This window comes from Tachypleus tridentatus, chromosome 13, assembly GCF_004210375.1.
Source record: "Tachypleus tridentatus isolate NWPU-2018 chromosome 13, ASM421037v1, whole genome shotgun sequence".
Lineage (NCBI taxonomy): Eukaryota > Metazoa > Arthropoda > Merostomata > Xiphosura > Limulidae > Tachypleus > Tachypleus tridentatus.
Window position 1 is genome coordinate 197,819,797 of NC_134837.1, and position 20,613 is coordinate 197,840,409.

Here is a 20,613-nt window from a genome sequence, read left to right on the forward strand (position 1 = left end):
ACACTGCTAAATTAGGGACGGCTAGCGCAGATAACCCTCGTATGGCTTTGCACAAAATTCAAACCAAACGTAATGTATACGTATAGTAAAATAAATTATAGAACCATAGGACTTCCTGACGTGTTTTTTTTTTTTTTATACAATGATATTAAAATGTTCGATCACAAAGTAATTATGTTTTTATACAATTATCCTTGTCATATGGTATTAGTATTAGTCCCATTTCCTTTTTGAAAGATTTGTTTGTGTGTTTTTTTTAATTTCGCGCAAAGCTATAAGAGGGCTATCTGCGCTAGCTGTCCATAATTCAGTATTGTAACACTAGAGGGAATGCAGTTACTCATCACCACCCACCGCCAACTCTTGGGCTACTCTTTTACCAACGAATAGTGGGATTGATCGCACATTATAATGTCCCCTCGGCTGAAAAGGCGAGCATGTTTAGTGTGACGGGGATTCGAACTCGCGACCCTCGGATTATGAGTCGAGCGCTTTAATCATCTGTGCATGCTGCGTTTTTAAACTCTACACACCTAACCTAATCCCTTAGAAAATCGTGTTTCTTATATCTTTTTGTTAATTTTCTTTCGTTTATTATTTAACTTTCAAAACACACAAGGTACTAAAAATAATTGGTCTAAACAAATGTTTTATATAATACCTTCTCTATTCAGATCATATAAATTTCTATAAAATAACGAATATCATAAAAGGATTACAAAATTATTTATTCTGTGTTTTGTGGGTCGCTTTATAAAATTGCTCTTAAAACAAGCTTGAATATGCTTGCACTACGATTAATAACAGATGGCATGTATTTGTAACTCTTTGGTTTTAAAGCTATAGTTGCCGTAACAGTAACTGTTAGTTTGAATTTAACATAGTCGCGGTTTAAACTAAATAATGGCTTCAAGTTTTCAAAAGTGTATCAGAGGTAAGCATATTTATAGCAGTGTTAGGGTTAGGGCTTACAGTTACAAGTTGCATTGGATTGATACCAATATTTTTGTTGTTTAATTTGAGATGGATATAGTACTTAAAAAACTAATTTCCCTCCGCTACTATGTGGTATTAATTTTTTGTTGAAGTAGATATGACTTTTAATTTTAAAACTTAGGAAATGAGTAAGATATTAAAGTGGTTAAATATCTGAAGAGTGTAATTGACAATATCACACATCAGAGTGTTTAACATAATATTTGGTAAGGGTAGCCTTCCTATTTGACACAAAGATTTAGCTAGTGAAGAAGTGTATAGTAAGAAGGATGTAAATGGAAGAAATGAGGTGGTTGAGATGCATTTGTGGTGCAACTTTGAGAGATCACTAGATAAGTGCAAAAACTGGACAGAGGTGAAGATTTGTAACATCAGAGAGTAGGTATAGAAAATATGATTGGCTTGTGCAAATGCTGGGTGAGGACAGTTTGATAACACGTGTAGAAGAATGGAAAGACAGGTGGTGGAGAGGGAGACTGAGAAAGAGGTGAAATGGACCTCACTGTGGTGAATGATAGGTTTAAATGGAGGAGAATCATGAAATACCCTGACCCCATATGGAGTACGGAGTCCAAGAGAATTATAGTTCTGAGCCAAAAAAGTATGTGAATGCAAAATCATAGTTTCAAATATATAAATCATAAACAAAATGCTAATTAATGTACAACAAGTGAAAAATATATACAGTACTAATACACTTTGAGTGTACATGACTTATTTCAAGACCACCATACTTCCACTAGTTGTAAATTAGCTTTAAGAAAACATCAGTGATTGTTAAGCCTTTATTTCACCATTTCACAGGGATCAGCAAGTGAATGTTAAAATTAAAAATAGGGTGTTGGTTCAAATTGGCTGGACCAATGAGGATCAGTGTTACATCAAACAATAGCTCTTCTCATGCTCTACTTTGCTGTAGGTAGTCTCACTGGATCCAGAATCATTTACTATTTGAAAATGTACATACAAAACATTAAAACCATTTATAAATTTTTTATTTAGCCAGTGTATTTGTAAAAATAAGGACATACAATAAACTTTGTGGTTCATATTACATGATGCATGAACCAGTATGTAAGTATTTCTGCTTAAATCGAACCAACAAGATGTCAGAAAATGATGAATGGGGATTGTATACAGAGTACGCATTGGGTTGCAACAACTTGCTTTGCCATATTGTCAGGTGTAAACAGAAAAGATGTTGTCCTGATAACAGTGTGCTATATTGTTGGGTGTGGCTAGAGCAAAAGAATGTATGCAACAGTAATCTTTGATAAAACTGTTGTGAACAACTTATTGATTACATAACAGGTAGAAGTTACTACTAATATGTGTATGTCAGTCATGGTGTTTCAAGTTTAAAACCAGTGTGATTACAAAATCTCTCCTATGCTTTCATAAGAACATAGGTAAACTCATATATCACTTATCTAATTATTAAGAATCTATATTATTGAAATTGCAATTTATGGATTTTGTAGGGACTACATTTTATTTTTCCTTGACATGGATTTGACACTGTTTCAAATTACCAGGTGAAGTATAATTTGTAATTATGGTGTGAAAAGTTGATTACACATATGATTTTTTGTTTTCCATTAATTATTAACTACACAATTGAACTTGCAGTGTAACTATATTAATTTGTGACTGTGGAATCTAGTGATGTGGGAATGTTTTTATATTTTCATTCTTCAAAAACCACTGTAACTCTCCAATTATGAAGGGGTTAAGAGTAGAAGATGGTTTAACCTATCTTTGCTTCTGGCATGAAAATACATGTCATACATTCTTATTGAAGAATATCTAAAAATCATTTTGGGGCTATTTCCATGTGTTAAAATAGCTAACCCATGTGGTCTGAAGTAAATGTTTTGATTTGCATAGTTGTTGAGTTGTATCACAGGAAATGTTTTAACTAAATATTCTTAATAACTAAACCCTTTGGTGTGGATTCCTGTACGTGGTGAGGGGACCTCCCAGGGAAGGTTCTGTTCTATCTGGTTACCTTCTCTGGGATCTAAACATCCACCCACGTGTTTGCCGTGCGTGGCGACCCGTGAAGGGGAGGAGAGGATCCTGGTGGTTGAGGGGTCCAACCCTAACACACCACTTTGGCCTCGAATTCCTGTAGACGGGCGGCCTTTGGGTGGCCCCCCTTGGGTCAATCGGCTGGTCCACTTGGGCTAGAGTCAACCAAGTACCAGTGTTGGAAGTTCTCAACGGGTGTTGTGGACATTGTGCCTGATGCTGGTGTTTGGGTATAGTGCTCACGAAACCCTGGCATTGCTGCATTGTCCTTGCGTGACTTGCAGTGCGTCCCCTTGTAGGGCTCCATGGTGGGTGGGGTCAGTGGGTACCGAAATTTTTTCTTTTTTTTTTTCAATAAAATTGTAAAAAAACAGTCAATGGGTAAGCGACCACGTCTTGAATACTCAGAACAGCAATCTTCAGCATCAGTAACACACATACCTCATTTTCTTATATTACATTCTCTTTCGGAAAAACCTTTAGGGCAAATGTCCCCTTTTTTTATTCAAAAGGGACTAGAGCGACTTGCTGGCTCTCCAAAGTCAGTAAAGAAACTTCGATTAGGTGACATATTGGTTGAAACATCCACATCCCAACACAGTGAACTCCTCTTGAATTCAAAGGCAATTGGGGATATACCTATTGAGGTTACACCTCATACTACCTTGAATTCTTCACGAGGAGTTATTGTTGAAAGGGATTTGAAGAACGTTCTCGAATCAGAGATTCTCGCTGGTCTCTCCACTCAAGGAGTTTCTGCAGTGAGGCACATCTCCACTCGCAAAGATGGAGTTACACTGCCAACAAATACCCTCGTTTCAACATTTACTTCACCACGTGCACCTGCCACCATCAAGGCAGGTTATCTCATTTGCAGGGTTTGGGATACATACCAAACCCTCTTGATGTTTCCAATGTCAGAGATTCGCCACTCAAAGACATCTTGTCGTGGTTCCCTGACATGTGCTCGTTGTGGAGGCAAGGACCACGATGCCTATGACTGTGACATGAACCCACATTGCGTAAACTGCAATGGTTCTCACCCTCTTACTTTCATTCTTGCCCAAAATGGTTGGAGGAAAAGAGGTGCAGCGCTTTGAAAACAACACATAACATTAGTTATCCTGAGGCTCGGAAATTGCTGTCCACAACTCCATCTCGGACATATGCTGCTGCACTTCATTCCACAACTACAGTGGGAGTGTAGACAGATCTCTCTGTGCCTCCAAGAGAATCATTTTCAAAACAAATGAAAAGCCTTTTGACCTCCGTGGTTAAAAAGGTTGATGAATCGACTTCCACACCCATCTCTGTTCCTCCCATACCTTCCAACAAACCTCAAGATCCACGTCCTTCAGTTTCAAATACAGGCATTTCTTCTGATACATCTTTTTCTCCCACCACAAGAGACAAAGCAATTATTCGTTTGCGTCCTCAGTCACTGGATTCCCCTTCCAAAACCAAAAACCTGCCCACCTGACCCAGAGCAGGATTCATGGAGGTTGATAGACCTCCTCCGACCAAAGACAGTAAAGAAAAAAGACGTGGTCGTAAACCGAAGGGTTCTCCAGCCACTTCACCTACCCATTCTTAAAAATGGCCACCCTGATACAATGGAACTGTCGAGGTTTGTGTTCTAATCTGGATGATATCAAAACGCTGATTGCTTCCTACCATCCTGTTTGTCTTTCTTTACAAGAAACATTTCTCAAAACTGCTGATACTGTCTCCATTCGGCAGTTTTCTCTGTACAGAAATGACAGGTTGTGTGATGGTCGAGTACATGGAGGTGTGGCACTGTTGGTTGATCAACACGGGCCCACCCTGTCTTTGTCACTCAACACACCCTTGGAGGCTGTAGCCATCCGTGTTTCCTTGGGTCATACCATCACTGTTTGTTCTCTGTACCTGTCCCCTGGAGAGACATATGCTCAATCAGATCTTGATGCTCTCGTTGAACAATTGCCATCTCCATATCTAATCCTAGGGGATTTTAATGGACATCATCCCCTCTGGGAAGTGCTATTATTGATGAGAGGGGCGATCTGTAGAGCGGATGCTCTCTGATCACAATCTTTCTCTTTTGAATACTGGTTCTTCCACTTACTTTCATGCACCTAGTCAGTCCTTTACCGCTATTGATCTCTCAGTTTGCTCCCCTTCATTATTCTCCCATTTTTCATGGAGGGTTGACAGTAATCCACTAGGCAGTGATCATTTTCTGATCCTTTTGAGAGAGACTGGCTGTGGTTGATGCCACCCTACCCCCGTGCCCCGGTGGAAGCTGGATCAGGCAGACTGGTCCACTTTCACTGCTCTCGCAGAACTTGATCCTGCCATCGTAAATCAGCCATCAATAGACGACTGTGTAGCAGCGGTAACTGACTGTATTACACATGCAGCTGCTCAGTGTATTCCTAAAACCTCGACACGTTTTCCACGATATCCTCGTCCGTGGTGGAATCCTGCTTGCCACTTAGCACGGAAGGCTCAAAAGCGGGCCTGGGATACTTTTCGTAGATATCCCACACTTTCAAACCGGGTTGCTTTCCAATGGGCCCATGCACATGCTAGGTGGGTAAGACGTCAAAGCCAGAAGGAATCTTGGATTAAGTTCACAACCAGCATATCTTCTACCACCAGTTCCAAGATCATATGGGACAGGATTTGAAAGGTTAATGGGCACTACAATTCTGACCCCCTCTCGATCTTACTCTCTGATGGTCAGGAGGTGACTGATGTTCGGAACATCGCTAACACTCTAGGTGAAAGCTTTTGCCGGGTATCTAGCACTTCTGCTTGTTCCTCCACCTTCCTGACCATCAAGACTCTGGCAGAGCGATCACCTCTTTCCTTTCGAACTGACTGTTTCTTTGACTATAATTGTCCTTTTACCCTGGTGGAACTAAAAATGGCCCTTCATCGGTCTGCCAGTACATCTGTTGGACCTGATGATATTCATTATGACATGCTGCACCATCTATCTCCTGCTTCTCTTGATGTCCTTCTGATTGTTTTCAACCGGATCTGGCAGGAGAATGTTTTTACTGATGCCTGGAGCCAGGCTATTATTTTACCTTTCTCTAAGCCAGGGAAAGATCCCAAGATTCCTTCAAACTACCGTCCAATTGCTTTGTCGAGCTGTCTCTGTAAGACATTAGAAAGGATGGTTAATTCTCATCTTGTTTGGTTCCTTGAATCAAACAACCTCCTCTCCCCACCCAGTGTGGGTTCCGTCGACAGCACTCCACCACAGACCACCTAATTCGTCTTGAAACATCTATCAGAGAAGCCTTTCTCAACTGCCAACATCTTGTATCAATATTCTTTGACATAGAGAAGGCTTACGACACAACATGGAGGTATGGCGTCTTGCAAGACCTCCATACATATTGGTTACGTGGCCATCTACCCATGTTTATTAAAAAAATTTTAATGGACAGGAGATTCCAAGTTCGTGTGGGTTCGACACTTTCCCGTTCTTTTGTACAGGAACTTGGAGTCCCTCAAGGCTGTGTATTGAGTGTTACACTCTTCAGTATAAAGATAAATGCCATCACTGAACAACTCCCTCTCACTGTTGCGAATGGGCTGTATGTCGACGACTTTCACATCTCATGTCAGTCGTCAAACATGAGATATATTGAGCGGCAACTACAAACCGCCCTCAATTGTGTAATGGAAGTGGACTCTGGCGAACGGCTTTAATTTCTCTCTCTCAAAACTGTATGCATGCACTTTTGCCGTCGACGGGTATTCACCCTGATCCTGAACTTCATATTGGTGAAGTTTTGCTGCCAGTGGTCCTGGAGACCAAGTTCTTGGGGCTTATCTTTGATCGTAAACTGACCTTTATACCACACTTAAAGCAGCTTGGGTCAAATGCACAAGAGCACTGAACATCCTCCGTGTTCTCTCTTCTACCAGTTGGGGCAGATCGCTGTTCAATGTTAAAGGTATATCGTGCTCTTATTAGATCGAAACTCGATTATGGATCAATGGTCTATGGCTCTGCCAGACCCTCGCCTTAAAGATGCTGGACCCCATTCATCACCAAGGACTTCGACTCTGCACTGGGGCTTTCCGCACTCTCCAGTTCAAAGTATATACATTGAATCTCATGAACCTTCTAAACACCTTCGCCGTTTGCAACTATCTTTACAATATACTTGAAACTTCATTCCTTACCAAAGCATCCCACCTGGAAATGTGTTTTCCTTCCTTGGTGGGCAGTACTTTTTCAGAACAGACTATCTGTCATTGCTCCGTTTGGCCTTCGCATCCGGGGAAATTGGATGAATTGGGTCTGTCCTTGGATAACATTGCAGATTCCACAGGTTGGCCCATCCCACCATGGCTTATTACAGCCCCAAATGTGACCTTTCTTTCAGTCACCTAAAAAAGGCAGATACACCAGATTGGAAGTACCGTCTTTTAATAAATGAATATCTTTCAAACAATCATTCAGTTCCCATTTATACAGATGGTTCCAAATCGGGTAATTCAGTGGGTTCTGCTATGGTTTGCTATGGGTTAGTAGTTGCGTGCAGAATCCCTTCTACAGCTTCTGTGTTCACTGCTGAACTGTATGCCATATCTCTTGCCCTGGATCATATTGCAGCTGAGCAGTACTCCAACTGCACTATTTATACTGATTCGCTTAGTTTTATACTTGCCTTGGAATCGCTACACGTTAGCTCACATCCTATTCTCGCTGATATTCGAAACCGACTGGCCCATTTCTCATTAGCAGCTACTTCAATCCAGTTTTCTGGATACCAGGCCATGTTGGTATTCGCGGAACGACCTTGCAGACATGGCAGCTAAATATGTCTGCTTCAGCACCATCACTCCTATGCCTATTCCGTACATGGACTATGGTGTTGTTTTCAAGGCTTGTCTCCATGCCAGCTGGCAGTCCACTTGGAGTGAGCAACGTGACAACAAACTTTTTCAAATCAAACCCAAAATTGGACTTTGGCCATCTAGCTTCCTGTAAAGTTCGGAAAGAGGAAGTTGTTCTCACTAGGCTACGCATTGGTCACAGTTTTTAACTCATCATTTTCTTTTATCTGGAACTGATGCACCAATGTGTAGTTTGTGTAACACTCAAATCACTATCAGCCACGCTTTTACTTTCTTGCCATCGTTACAATTCTCAATGACGGCAATATTTTAAACATATTTTTCCCAGGGTCAGTCTGTAACATTGGACAGAGTTATTGGTGATGGTAACTCTGTCCACCTTGATAATGTTTTTAATTTTTAATGGCCATTAATCTTTTAATCTCATTTAAGTGTTGCATATTTATTCATTACACCTTTTAATTGTGGTTTTTTTTTACAGTTTTAATCTCTTTCCTTCAATTTGACATTGGACAATGGCCAGAACATTAAATAACTCGACACCAGGACTGGAAAGGCCAACTTCAGGTGACTAACGCTACTGTTTGAACTACGCTTAGTCGTCCTGGCGAAGTTGTTATTATACTTTTGCTGCATATCATTTCACACTTTTACTACTTAACTTTTTAGTACTGGCCATATTGACTCATAACCCGAACCAGGACTGGAAAGACCAACTTCAGGTGACTGACGGTGGTTTTTATACTTACCTGTTAGTCTTCCTGGCGGGTTATGATCATTACCATTCTACTACAGGTAGTTCTTTACAACTTTGTTGACTGGATGTCAACATTGGTTTTTACGCCATTTTCTGTTTTAATTGCCGCTTTGCTTTTATCTTCAATTACTTTTACAAATTTTACTCCATTTACTTGACTTTATCTTTTACTGAACATTTGGCTACTCATTATTACGATTTTATGGAGTGTCTTTTAAAACATTTATTCTTTTACATTTTGATAATAGCTGCTATGACACATAACCCGGAACCAGGACTGGAAAGGCCAACTTCAGGTGATTGACAGTGGTTCTTGAACTTACCTGTTAGTCTTCCTGGCGGGTTATGATCATTACCATTTTGCTAGAGTAAATATTTTACAACTTTGAAGACTGGATGTCACCATTGGTTTTTACACCATTTTCTGTTTTAATTGCTGTTTTGTTTTTACCTTCATTTACTTTTACAAATTTTACTCCATTTACTTTATGTTTTTACTGGACATTTGGCTACTCATTGTTACAATTTTGCTATGTATCTTTTAAAACTTCTATTCTTTTACATTTTGATACTGGTTGCTATGACACCTAACCTGGAACCAGGACTGGAAAGGCCAACTTCAGGTGACTGATGGTGGTTCTTGAACTTACCTGTTAGTCTTCCTGGTGGGTTATGATCATTACCTTTTTTGCTAGAGTAAATACCTTACAACTTCTTATACTCTGCCTTCTATCTTAACATTGTAGACTAGGTGTCAACATTGGTTTTATACTTTTTTGTTTTACCTTCATTTCCATTTATGTCTATTACTACATTTATTTATTTATTTATTTTTTACATTTTTACCGAATGTCTGGCGCAGATAGCCTCGCTGCTTTGTGCTATAAAACACTAAATCAATCAATCAATAACTAACCTTGCTATTTGGTGCAGAGACCTTGCTATTGAAGGAGTGAAAATGTTGTAGACTGTTTAATTATAAAAACAAAGAGCTAAGTATATTGGTAAAGGTTGAAGGTGTGGCAGCTAGTTGTTTACAATAATAAATCATAAATTTTGCTCATTAATCTGCTCCGGGTTTTAAAGGATATGTGTCATGTTTTTCATGTTTGATAGCTTGTAGATCAGTAGAGAGTGATTGGGTATCTAAGAACTGATAAACAGTACTGTTATTTTTAAAGGTTTTGTTAATTGTACAGAAATTTTTTAAAGAACTTTACTTTTCTTCTGCACAAAAGAAAGGGTATAAATTTTGCTTACTTAGAGTTTTAAAATGATTTTGATAAGTTAGCAAACAATAGATTAGTTAAGAAAATCACAACAGTAATGACTGGGAGAAAGAGTACTTAAATGCATTGTATTATGGTTGATTGAGAGAGATAAACAACTGATATTAAGTCCATTTGTAACTGATCCTTGTTATGAGGGTAGTGCCTCATAGGTCAGTGCTTGAGCTTTTCTTATCAATATTTGCATCATTTTGGGTAAAAAAAAAGGCTGGATGTGTTATGTTCTCTAACTCACAAGGTGAATTTAATTGTTATATCAATTTCCTCAAAAATGAATATTTTTGCAATTTTAAATTGTGCTAATTAATGAGAAGTCTCAGATTCAATTATTAAAACATTCCAGTTGTTAAAAAGGGGATTAAAAAATAACAGATGTTCAGTATACTATGACTTCATAATTTTCCAGTGGATATTGTCTTATTCATCAATCTAGAAAATTATGAGAATCTTAACAGTTTCCAAGTCTATGAAATTTTAAAAACCTTTAATAAGATCTCTGTGATAAAGAATACAAATCTCGTATATTTAAGTATTGGATATAATGGTATTCACAGAGATGGATGCTACAAAATGTGAGAGACTTTTAGTAAGATGGTATGTGTTGCCTGGATGATGGAAAAAGACTTCCAGTGCTTTTGATAAGATGCCTCACATAAGAATGGTCAATAAAATCATTATAATAGAAGTTGGAATAAAGACTAGTTACATGGATGACAAAAAGAATAAATTATTTTCACTGATGTATCTGTATGGATTTGGTCAGTTTGAGCGATATTGTAACAATCATAAAAAAATAAATAGATACATATTATGCTCTTTTCATTCTAAAATTAATAAAAAATTATAACCCAAATCCACAAATGTTAAGGATAAATAGCCTAAATCTCCCAACATTACAGAAGTTGAATGACATGGTGCATGTGCACTCATGTTATCATGTCTAGTAATATAAAACTTGTCATCACAAAGTGACTTTTCTTGACTATATTCATTTGTTGTTTGCCATAAGTTGCTAAGCCTTATCAAATGTTACATGTGAAAGATGTAAAACAACATAATTTTTTTGGGTTTAAAATAATAAAAAAATAAAAAATTACTATATCTGTACCACAGAATTCCACTATCATTTATTAAGCTTAGCAACAAAGCTATATTTGGGTTTTAAAATATGATTTTTTTTAGCCTAATAACATCTTATCTCACTACTTACAATCTAGCATAAAAAGAAAGGGTTTCTCATGTGAAACAATGAAAAGATTTGTGTTGTATTTGTAAGTCTTCTAAGCTACCCATTAGATTCCACTCATCCATGTAGGAACTCTTGTCTAGTCACCCTCTCATGAAACCATAAATTACTACTTACACCAACTTACTCTATAATGATGTAAATAGTATGTAATCTGTTCTGTTCAAATGCTGTCTTTAGCTGTCTTCAAACTTGTTTCATTATTCAAACACACCAGATATGGTAGAAAGGTATGAGAACAAAGTTTAAAATAAGATAATTATTAACAAAGAAAATAATCCACAAGTTAAGGAATATTGTATTCTTAAGGGATGGTAAGTTATTAGCAAACTTAAACGTATAGTCTTGGATGGAAAAAACTAAAATTATTTAGTGTAATGTTTACATGCAAAACTTGTCAAAACTGCACTTAAAGTGTGAACTATTTGTTTCACATTTCTTCACAAATGTTGCTAAATGTATACAGCATTATATGCTGCTTTGTCTTTTTCACAGTTAAATTGTAGTTTTTGATAGTGTTAGTTACAACTGCATATAACTTCACAAAGTGTCATAGGCAATTCCCATAATGTTATGTATTTACTCTGTGGAATTTTGAAAAAGTGTATCTTTTCAATTTATTTTACTCTTTCAGTCCTGTTAACTCTGATTTAAGTGTATGATAGTAAATAATACAAACTTTAGTACAAAACTCTTTAGTATTAAACAGACTTCACTGTAGAATTGAGATTACCATCTTAAAGTTAAGGCTGTACATTTTTGTATTCATTGGTAATTATTTGCTTTTTTTTTTTATCTAAATTCAGTTTCTCAGTAAAAAATAATTCATATTCTTAATTAAGTTTTAAATTCTATTTCTTACCTTTTATTTCTTGTGTATTATAAAAATTTGAGGTAATTAACTAAACTGATTAACAGTTGTGTATTATTATTTCAGGTGTTTCAGAAGTTGCTATCCAGACGTATTTGGTTATCACCTTTGCAGTTCCTCTCTAAACTTGAACTGTGTGTTCTTACAAAGTCCACACTATTTGATGGTTCACATAAGGAGGTGTTGTTAATTTCTTTTTGGAAGACGTACAGTCATTTGTTTGCATGAATCATTGATCAGGAAAAGCATTTATTTTGAAACATATAAAGGAAAAACAATACTGTATATCAACACCACATTTGTTTACATATACAGAAAAGCAAGTATGTATTTAAATGATTAGTTTGACTTGAATTTGTAAGTCACTGTTTAATAATTTTGAATTTGAACTTTTTAAGTACTTATGCTATTTTAAAAAATGTTCAGCCGTATTGCATTTGCTCTCCACAATGCTATGGATGCATTGGCACCTCCACTTCCTTTACATGAAGAATTCATTCGTCACTGGACTGCCATTAAAAATTTTTATACCACCAAAAGATCTACGTGTCAGTTACCAGTGGAACTAACTCACATTCCTGATCACCTAAATCAGATGGTCTGTATTTTAGAACAGGAAGAAAAAGAAGTTGTCACTGGAAATGGCTGTCTATGCATGGAATACTTTCTTCAGCAGAAAGTCTTAGAAGCTATGTGTGAGTTGGCAAAAGCTGATTATCCAACTGGTTTTAAACAGCATGTTATCTCTTTTGCCAGCAGAATATTGTCTAGTGTGAAGTTTGATCTTTTACCTCATGCCTCCATTTGGTCAGCAGCTCAGAAATTAACTATGATGTGCGGAGAAGAACTTGCATCACCTTACGAAAAAGAAGAAATGGATTTTGTATTCTTCCTGTGTAACAGGTTAATGGAAGACCCACATTTGTTTAATCATTTTATTTGTGATACATGCAGAGGATTTAAACAAAAAATTAGAATTAGAAAGTTTGGTACTGGACATCAAATGGACATAGAGTGTCTAAACAGTTCAACATCTGAGGCTGACGAACCAAAAATTGATGTTCCTTTAGTACAATCACTCATCACATTTATAAACAGTCCAGATCATGACATCTCATCAAAAGGAAGTGACTGCCTTGTGAAATGTGCAGTTGCTTTTGATGAATACACTGTGAATATTTTGGTTCAACACACAGACTTTTGCAGTAAGATTGTAACCTTTATTGTAAGCCAGTACCATGAAGTTCAGAAGCATTGTAACTTGCAACATATAAATGATGTAGACTCCTTTTCAGTTCATACAAGTGAGGATAGAGGTATTGATGTTCAGCTTTCTCCTGGAAAAAGACAAATTCTCTCATTTATAAGGTGGGTGAGTTTCTTTGATAATCTGGTTGGTGCACAGCCACAGTTGGGAGAGAATCTAACAATGTTTTTCACTGAGTTGTTTCTGAAAAGTGAGATAAATGCTGAGTTATCAGACTTAGAAAACAGTGAAAAAATTTTGTGTGCAACAAAACTGATATCTCTTTGCATCCATAGCATTACATCAGAGTTACTGACTTCATCATTTGGAATATTTCTTGTTGGCAACTGCAAAGATCCAGAACTTCCTGGATGTGTGGGACATTTTCTGAAACAGCTTCTAGTTGACAGATGCCATGAAGCCAAATTATCTTCTCATGTTAAGCTGGCAACCCTGCAATTATTTGAAGACCTGTTACAAAAACCATCAAAAGAGGTATTTGAAAGTTTGGTTCTGAGTAATTTGACTGGAAGAAGATACTATGACTATTTATTTGTTGAGAAGCATGCCAACTTTAGTGATGATGAGGTAAGTTCTCAAAGGAAGAGTTTATATGAAGAATTTGATGTTTCACCTGGATCTTCCCCAGTGAGTCGAACCTTTGCACCTAGTTCTATTCACAAAATACTGAATTGCTTTCTCCTTCTCCTTCCAGACGAACTAAAGTCTTGTGAGGAAAGTGAAGACTCAGCTTATGATGTATACATTAAAGATGCTCATCGACAGTTCCAACAATGTCTGCTACTTTGTGATGACTGGAACTGGCCAAATGACCCTTGTTCAGAGTATGAAGAAGTGGAATCTCAAGTTAGTGAAGCATCAGATTCTGAAACTGAGGCCGACTCTACCTGCTTGTTCTTCTATGAGGGATCATTTTTAAGTATGTTATTTTGTAAACTGGAAAACATGTTGCAACAGCCCTATGAAGTAAATCTACAAGTGACATCACTTATCTCTAGGTTGGCCCTTTTTCCACATCCTAACCTTCATGAATATCTGTTGAACCCCCTTATTCCTCTAGTGCCAACAGCAAGGTCTTTGTTCACAGTGCTGCTTAAGTTAGCAGAAGACATACAGATTTCAGTGCAGAATGTTCAAAATTTGAAGAAAAAATTGGAGCTCACAAGAAAAATCTTACTTACCAATGAAGAAGGGTGCAACTCTTTTGAAGAGAGTAATGTGCTCGAAGCAATAATTGTACTAGAGGAATTCTGTAAAGAGCTTGCAGCTATAGCATTTGTCAAATATCATGCATCTACATGATGAAAAGATTGTGTTATTTGTTAGTCATAATTTGCTTTGTGTGATAAATAGACTTTTTTTTGAGTTTTGACATGTGGTGGCGAGGTTGGAGTGACATCTAATTTGATTAATTTAGAAAACTTTGTCTAATCACACATCCAACAGTCACATTAATGGTATTATTTATGAATTAGTTGGTGGATTTTTAAACACAATGAGGCCACTTCTGAAAAATGATTTTATGAACTTGTACAGTGCAAAGGTCATATAGGGTACAGCATGAACAGTCACGAGTCCTAAACTTAACATGTTGGCTCCCGCACAACTGACTGGTGGGTTGTGATAGTCTTCCAGTAAGACCTACTGGCTAGTCATGCTCTGTTTTCTTTTTAAAGGGCCACTTATTGGCTGGGACACAATGGCTACATATACACTCTTCTTACAAAGGGCAATTGTAAAATGACTAGCAGGACCATGGAAAGTATCGTCAAAATAGACTTGAGAGCCAATGTGTTAAAAAGAGTGAGAGAATAATAGTTTCATCTGATGTTTTGGATTGTGAAAAATTGATGTTGTCAAAATAAAATGTAGTATTGCATTTTCATCTACAATAGGCTGTAAGTTACTTGCAATTTTAAGCTCAATCCTAGTTTAAATGAAAAAAAATTAAAGCAATATTTGATAAATATTTTATTTTGAAGGAAATGAATACGTATAGGTACATATGTATTATCTATCAGTTGAAAAGCTAAAATAGGTGAAAAGTTTTTGACATGCACAATGTACTGTGTAGACTTGTGCAAAAAAAACAACAACAACAATAAAATCAACAAGAAGTAAGAATTCTATTTCTGTTTTAACTTATGGTCAAGTGCAACTTACTCATTTTAAAAAAATAAAATTGTGTTCAATTATTTTTTTATTGAAATTTAGCAGTGTTCTAACTACTCTTTAAAGTTATTTGTTTCTCTTGCAAAAAAACAGTTTATCCCAGAACAACTCATATATTACAAAATAAATATTGTGACCTGTGAAAGACCTCTAAGTGGCACATGGTTTTACGACATAATTTAATGTCAATTTTAAAATCATAGAAGTTATATCACAAAAGTAGATTGTTTGTTAAATTCATGCACTGTTAGATATGAAGGCTGTTACTTTAGTAATGCTCTTCAGATTAATTGGTAGCTTGTTTGACATTACATCAAAATAACAATTATAATTTTTCCTTATTAATTTCAATTCCCTTCAGTGGATTCGGTAGATAGCCCAATGTGGTTTTGCTACAAGAAAACACAATTCTTATTGGTATCATACTTGAGGATTTCAGTAAGAAGAAATCAGTAGAAAAGAACCAGTGAAGACAGTTGTATAGAAAGTTGTCATTATTATTGTGATGTAATGTCACACAAACTACTATTCAACAGATTGTTTTCTTGGCATTATACATTATATTCAATAAGAATAATTTTCAATTCTTAAAATTGGGAACAATAATGATGATTGAGATAAGTGTGCTGTTTGGATTGGAAACAGTTATGCTGACTGAGGTGTGTGTATTATCTAGATTGGGAACAGTTATGTTTATTGAGAGAGAGGTGTAATGTCCATATTGGGAATTGTTGCAATAACTGAGATAGGTGAATTAACTACATTGGAAACAGTAATTTTGACTGAGGTATGTATCTATCCAGATTGGAAACTGTAATGGTATTGAGATAGATGTACTATCTAAGTTGGTAATAGTGATTCTGACTGAGATAGGCATACTGTCTAGATTGGGAATAGTAATACTGACTAAAGTAGATGTATCATCCAGCTTAAGAACAGTAATTATGACTGACAGATGTACTATCCAGATTAGGAACAGTACTGGTGGTGACTAATACAGATACACTGTCACTGTTCTGCTGGATATTTTAGAATACTACTGTATGAAATGGCTCTAGGTGATTAAAAGTGGCTGTAGATACTCTATTATAGTGCACAATTATCTTCAAAGTAAACTGTACCAAGATAAGACTTTGGGGAAAAAGATTTTTATAGTTAAAAAAGAAAATGTATACTTATTACCAGTTGAAATTTCATTCCAACTAGTCTGTAACATTCTACAAAACAAGAAACATAGCTTTTCTAGAAAACTAGGGTGTATTTTAATACCTATATTACATAAATCATTACAGTAAATATTAATATACTTATATATGTATAATTGTATATATACTATTCTACATAATCTCAGGTTTAACAAATGTCTTATTGGTCTGTGGTGTATTAAAGAAAACATTGAAGTGGATCATATAATTTATACAAAAGAGTTGATTCTAAAGTTTGCAATATTAAGGCCAAATTGATGAAACTATTGTGCATGTATTTACTTTTATATAAACTTCATATGCACTTATATCAGTGTAAACAAACTATTAAATACATAAAAAACACAAGACTATTTAGTTAAGTCTACAAAATAGTTAATTGGAGTTTCATTTTAAAATGTGCCATTAGTATTCACTAGTTTATTGTTTTGTAAATATTAGGTTGTTCAGAAATGAATGTTTTTGAAGTGCGAAGTTTGGAAAAGTATAAACCAGTGTTGTAAAACATGCTTTAATCAAAGTAAGCACCATTTGTTTCAATACACTTTTGCCAATGTGTAACAATGCTGTTTATGCCCCTGCTGTAGAAATCAGAATTTCTATGGTCAGTGCACTCCCTGAAAGCTTTCCCTGCAGCTGTCTGGTTTTGAAAGCACTTATTGTTCAAAAATTTGTTAAAGTGTTCGAAAAAATGTAAATCTGTAGAGGAAAGGTCTGGGAAATAAGGTGGATGAGGCAGAACCTTGATTCCCGATTTGTTCAACTTTTGGAGTGTCATCCATGACACGAGAGGACAAGCATTGTCATAAAGAACAGTAGACCCTCTTCAACTAATCAGAACTGGTTTCTCTTGTGTATCTTTTAATGCATTTCGGCCAACCCTTAACAGTATTTGTTTCCTGTGATTGTTTTCCTTGGATTCAAAAAGTTGTAGTGAATGATGCCAGATGCAGTCACCATGACCTTTCTTTGGTGAAACTTGGGCTTTGTGAAATGCTTTAGGGCTGTTTTGCAATCGAGCCATTGTGCAAATAATTTCCAATTATTATACAAAATCCATTTTTCATCGCACATCACTATCCGTTTAAGAAATGGATCATTTTGGTTCTGCAGTTGAAGCAGGTCTCATAATGCTGATTTTGTTTATCTTCAGTCAGCTCATGCAGAACCCACTTATCCAACTTTTTCGTTTTTCCATTCACACTCAGATGGTTGGCAATGCTTCATCTGCTTGTGCTTAGCTTTTCTGCTAGCTCACGGACTGTTGTGCAAAGGTCTTTCTCAACTTTAATCTAAGGTTGGCTTCCTTCCACAACCTTTGTGGTCTTCAAGACTTTCATCTCCATTTCAATACTTTTGAAACCAACACTGAACTGTATGCTAGTAACAGATCTGTGGCCAAATGCCTGGTTGGTGTTCTATGTAGTTTTGGTAGCTTTTTGTCCAAGTTTGAAGTTGTAGAGGAAAATCAAACAAAATTCCTTTTTGTCCATGCTGCCTTGGGGGTTGCAAAATTTACTCTGAGTAGAGTTGAAACAGCAGACAATTAAAACACCTTGTAACTGTCAAACATTGGATTAAACCAATCAACCAATGATAAGTTACTTAGTATTAAGCTTCTAAATGTCATCATGAGAATTCCAAAATTTATTTCTGGACAACCCAATATTTCTTGTTCTTGTTATCTCCAGTACATGTATTGTGGAGAAGACCTGTATTTGTGAAATTTATTATGTATTCTGTATTACACGCACGTGTAGAGAGAGTAAAACTGCTCATTTCATTTTACATATAACCACATTTCAAAGCTCTACCTAATTCTGTGATGTATATCACATGTATGAAAACAACAACACTCTCTCGTTAAATATAGAAATGGTTTTAGTTGGTAAAGAAAACGTATTTAGTATATGATACATCTGTGGTCTCATGAGAGGTTCTCCTCTGTTTTGGGCAGAATGTCTAATTGATTTATTATATATATATAGTTGGATAAGATGGTGTTTAGTTTTTAATGTCATTTATTCACTCTGAAATATTTACCTATATATGTATTAGAGTATAAAAGTTTATTACTTCCATGTTCCACTAATAAATAGGTTAATTGTGTGTCAAAACATTTTTACTTTAACATGAATATAAACAATGGAACTGTTTGCATGCACAAACTATTCCAACAGTATGGTTTGTTAAATATCCTTATCATGAAAGAACTATACAACTAATTTTGCTTCTTTTTTTTTAATCATAGAATTTGTCACAGGAAAAGTTTTTACTTAATAAGTTATGTGGTTTTCCTTGGTGGAGTGATTGTAAATACAGATATTCATCCACATTTGCATTTTTGAAGCAAACTTTTATTGTTTCACTGTTCTCTCTTAAAATATGATCTATTTTGATAGCCATATTATTATTTTCAGTGGGAAGAAAGTAAAATATCTTATTTTGCTGCAGGATTTTGAACTTATAGTTGCTAAGTCAAAATATATACAGAAACATTGTAGAATAAATTGTTTTGAAATTTAAAAAATGTATCCTTTCATCAAAATATATTTTGTATCATTTTTTTATATTGATATTATGTCAGTTTAACTAGTCACCTCAAGTGTTGTTAGCATAACTTCCTCTTGTAATATGGAATAAGCTTGCATATTCTGGTGGAATAATGAAAAAAGTACAAACTTAAGTAATTTATTACTAATGAAATAAACATCCATTAAAAAAACAAAAAAAACTAGTCCTGAGAGTTGTAGTTTTATGGATGGCCTCGAGAAAGAAATCATGGTAAAAGTGTAAACAGGCAAAATAGGCATTTTTAATTTCATGAGTTTAAATTTATTATTTTCTTGTTTGTTTGTTTTTTAAATTACTAAAGAGTGCAAATTAATACTGAAATGTTTACATGTAATTCATTTTAGGTCTGCAAGTTTAAGTTATCGGTTATCTTAGTATTGTTTAGAATGGAGTAAAGCACTACAGTAGTTCATCAGATGTGAAATTTGTATCTGACTAATATGTGAAATGAATTTTTAACCTGCATTTAATTCAAAAACAACACAGCGATGTTACTATTTTTCCTGATATGTACAGGATACTTTTATCCTTTCAGATAGTACCTCAACCATCTCTAATATGAATTATTATATTTCTGTGGAACTTTCTTCTCTGCTGTATATAATTAAAGTTTGTGTTAAGTTTACAGTATATATATGAATGATGTTTAATCCACATCACTTACTGTGTGACAATAAATAAAATTAATGCTATTTTTTTGTTTATATTGAATGGTGAATGCTGTTGTGTATAAAATATAGGTGCATCATGCTTACGTAGCTAATATTCATACAGTGGTATATAACAAAATAGCATTAAAGAATAGCAAGGGACCTTTGGGTCCATCTTGGTTTTCCTGTCCACTAACTTTAACTAAACCCTTAAAAACAAAACACAAATATGGATCTAATTATTCAAATATTTATCACATTTAACCTTAAACTCCCTTAAATTATCTGCACCCATTACATCTGAAGGCAATCTATTCCAGAGGCTAACTATTCTGTAAAAAATACCTGCCTCAGCTGAAGATGACTTCTTTTTTGCCAAAATTTATATTTGTGTCCCCTAGTCTTACCATTAAATACGAAAAACAACTTGTGTATCAACACTAAGTTCCCTTTATAATTGTAAATACTTCAATCAAATCCTCTCTAATTTGTTGGTTTTTTGAAAGAGAAAACAAGTTAATAGATCTTGACCTGCCCTCATATAACCTTTCCATCCCAGGTATCATTCTACTAACCCACCCCTGAAACCTTTTTCAACAGTTCAGTGCCATTTCTGAAGTAAAGAGCCAAAGACTGAACGCAATGTCAAATGTCATACCATCTTTAGATTTGTATTTAATATTTTTGTA

The 20,613-nt window shown here is 35.6% G+C and overlaps 1 protein-coding gene across 2 annotated transcripts; it reads left to right on the forward strand.

The window, feature by feature from the left end:
- The first annotated feature begins 335 nt into the window (after nt 1-335).
- LOC143237331 (FHF complex subunit HOOK interacting protein 2A-like) lies at nt 336-19,964 on the forward strand. Of its 2 annotated transcripts, none has more exons than XM_076476455.1 (2): nt 336-934; nt 12,123-19,964. In XM_076476455.1, exon 2 carries the CDS (start codon nt 12,475-12,477, stop codon nt 14,623-14,625), a length of 2,151 nt encoding a protein of 716 aa, XP_076332570.1. In that variant the 5' UTR covers nt 336-934; nt 12,123-12,474; the 3' UTR covers nt 14,626-19,964. The 2 variants fall into 2 exon arrangements, with proteins under 2 accessions (XP_076332570.1, XP_076332571.1); XM_076476456.1 differs by lacking the exon at nt 336-934 and adding an exon at nt 945-1,597.
- The last annotated feature ends 649 nt before the right edge of the window (nt 19,965-20,613 follow it).